General features: G+C 43.7%; 1 protein-coding gene across 1 annotated transcript; it reads right to left on the reverse strand.

The window, feature by feature from the left end:
* On the reverse strand, window positions 1-2427 carry cited4b (Cbp/p300-interacting transactivator, with Glu/Asp-rich carboxy-terminal domain, 4b). The gene is made up of 2 exons (XM_081389427.1): window positions 2191-2427; window positions 1-1466 (listed from the first exon to the last, which is right to left on the reverse strand). Exon 2 carries the CDS (start codon window positions 1456-1458, stop codon window positions 685-687), a length of 774 nt encoding a protein of 257 aa, XP_081245553.1. The 5' UTR covers window positions 1459-1466; window positions 2191-2427; the 3' UTR covers window positions 1-684.
* Between the last annotated feature and the right edge of the window lie 342 nt (window positions 2428-2769).

The following is a 2769-nucleotide window of genomic DNA, read 5'->3' on the forward strand; positions in this document are numbered from 1 at the left end:
TTGATGAAAAATTAGGCCAGAGTTAAAACATGGCCATCTTTATTACAAGTCACACATAGGTTTGAGCCCTCATGGACTGTTAGGGGTGGGGTGGGAGACAAATAAATAAAAGCAACTTGATTTAAGGCAATTCTAAAGCTTAGACAGACCATTGTATCAAGACAGGCATTAACCACTATTGTAAACAAGCTGTGGTTTGGGTTTACTGAAACTTTACCGTCCAACAAAACATTAGTCTTACAGTTTGAGTCAGATTGACAAAGTTCTGGGTCTAAATTATCATAAACAATTCAGCAATCCCATTCTGGAAGTTTCCATAAACCACAGGCTCTTAATGTCATGGCTGTTCTTTTGTTCTATGTTAATACATCTGATAAGCAATAAATAAATACATTTTTAAATGTAAAACTGCATTGAAGACAAATAAGGTTTGAGTGTCTTTACATTGCACCAAGTTCACAGTTCTGAAGCGTTGTTACATTCATCCACGGAACGCTGCCCAGCATTCCAGCCAGAAACAGAACTGTAGTCCTGAAAGGAGCTTTACCACCCGTTTCTGTGGACAAAGCGCCATCTGATCACCTCTTGTCTTGGGGATGGCAGTCACACAAAAAAAAAAACAAAAAAAAAAAATCATCAAAAGAGCAACTTTCTCTCGCCTCCAAGCGTCCATACGGTCCGGTCTCAGCAGCTAACAGTGCTTGGCTGTTGTTTGCTCACAAAGTCTGAGATAAAGTCAAACTCGTTCTGTCCCAGGAAGAGTTCGGGGAGTTCCTGCACCCTGTCCAATCCTAGCTCCATAACCAGCGATGTCAAAACCTCTTCATCGATCAAATCTGCGTCCATGCCGTTGAGACTGAGAGCCGGGCCAGCCACATGCTGCATGTTGCTCAGCTGGGCCTGACCCATGCGGAACTGTGCCACACTCCCCATGTGGTTGCCGTTCATGTGTCCCAGTGGGTGTCCATGATACTGCGTGTTGAGTTTCTGAAGGTGCATGCTGGCCATGAGCTGTTGGGAAGTGAGACCCCCGGTCATGTACTGTTGTTGTTGTTGCTGCTGCTGCTGCTGTGGTGGAGGCTGTTGCTGCTGCGCCTGGTGCATGTGGTGGTGCTGTGGTTGATGCTGCTGATGCTGCTGTTGTTGATGCTGCTGCTGAACATGATGCTGCTGCTGCCCCTGGTTGTTGTACATCATGTTCGACTGCATTTGGTGGTGACCCATCTGTCCATTCATAGGCCCCACCATGTTGGCCCTCTGGCGCATGGCGGCCTCCATGTTTCCCTGAGGCCCCGCTCCATAGTGCATCATCTGTCCGTTGGGCATGGCTCTCAAGCCGGGCTGGGGTGCGTGCTGCTGAGGGCCTGCCTGCAGGCCTCCATTCATGCCCATCCGGTAGCCATGCAGACCCCCATTTCCCTGGCCGTGGTTCATGGGCATCATCATGTGCTCTGCCATAGAGTTTCCTTTTATTAAAACAGATGAGATTAGACTTAGAATTGAACTGGTGACAACAGAAAGAAGTAATTTTACGCTCAGCCAAATCATTACAAATTAATATATGTATGCAGTTTAATTAGCCACATAATTGTTAACATTCAGCCTCTTATTGGACAGGTAGGAGAGGTGTTTGACTTTTTTTAACCCTCCAGCCCACCTGACTACCCACTCAACACACTACAACCTCTTAAGATCCAATGGTGCACGTCCAAACAACACTTTTGAAATTGACTGGGGTATTATTCTCCGTTCTAAACCGTCCACACACATAGCCTTATCTATTGCCATCTAAATGAATGCTAAGTATTTTTTAAACACTGGATCTAAACAATGAGGATAACGGAAAATGCATTTCAATAAAACCATTAGTTTTGTTTGAAGAAGAAAAAAATAAACGCCCCATTCTATATTACAACCCTGTACTTTACACAAAGAAAAATCAAATAAAGCAAAGCATAAATCCAAAGAAAGTCACCGTGCAGTCAAGCAAACAATGGATCTGCCACCCTGAGCTCTAAAGCATTGGCGGCGTCTCAAAATCTAGCGAGCTGCCTACCTAGATAGCATTTTGGGCACCACGGTCGCGTGCAAACGCTGCACGCGCTTTTGACGACTAAAATGCTTTCTAGATAGGCAGCATGTGTTTTGAGACACAGTCCGTGAGTTTCTCAAGCGTTTTGAATCTCTTACCCCGTGTTCTATGATCAGTGACTCCGCCGCGACAGGACAATTGAGCTTTATCTGTTAAAAAGCCTCTGAAGATTTATACTTTATATTCCACAAGGTGAAGCTTCATACTCCAACGGACCTACATACAAAAGAACGCTGCTCACTATCTTCAAACGAGTGTGTGTTTTCTGGGTCAACTCCACGGGCTTATATACATGAGAAAAGCGAAGAGGTGGAGCTATCGTTCACTCTCTATCCTTTGTTGCCATTGGCCCTGCTGCTTAATATCAGTGTGCAAAGAAACCCCTAGCGGTTTCTGTCAAACACTGGCCAATTTCTGTCCACAGATTTGGGTTGTTTTTCTGTTTCTGATTTAAAGTGAAGAGGAAATCCCTTCAGAAGAAGTTGATCTGTGTGATGTTAAGTAAAGCTAGAGAGAGGGGACTTGAGGTAGATAGATAGATAAATAGATAGATAGATAGATAGATAGATAGATAGATAGATAGATAGATAGATAGATAGATAGATAGATAGATAGATAGATAGATAGATAGATAGATAGATAGATAGATAGATAGATAGATAGATAGATAGATAGAT

Source organism: Scardinius erythrophthalmus, assembly GCF_964197995.2.
Source record: "Scardinius erythrophthalmus genome assembly, chromosome: 16".
In the NCBI taxonomy this organism is placed as follows: domain Eukaryota; kingdom Metazoa; phylum Chordata; class Actinopteri; order Cypriniformes; family Leuciscidae; genus Scardinius; species Scardinius erythrophthalmus.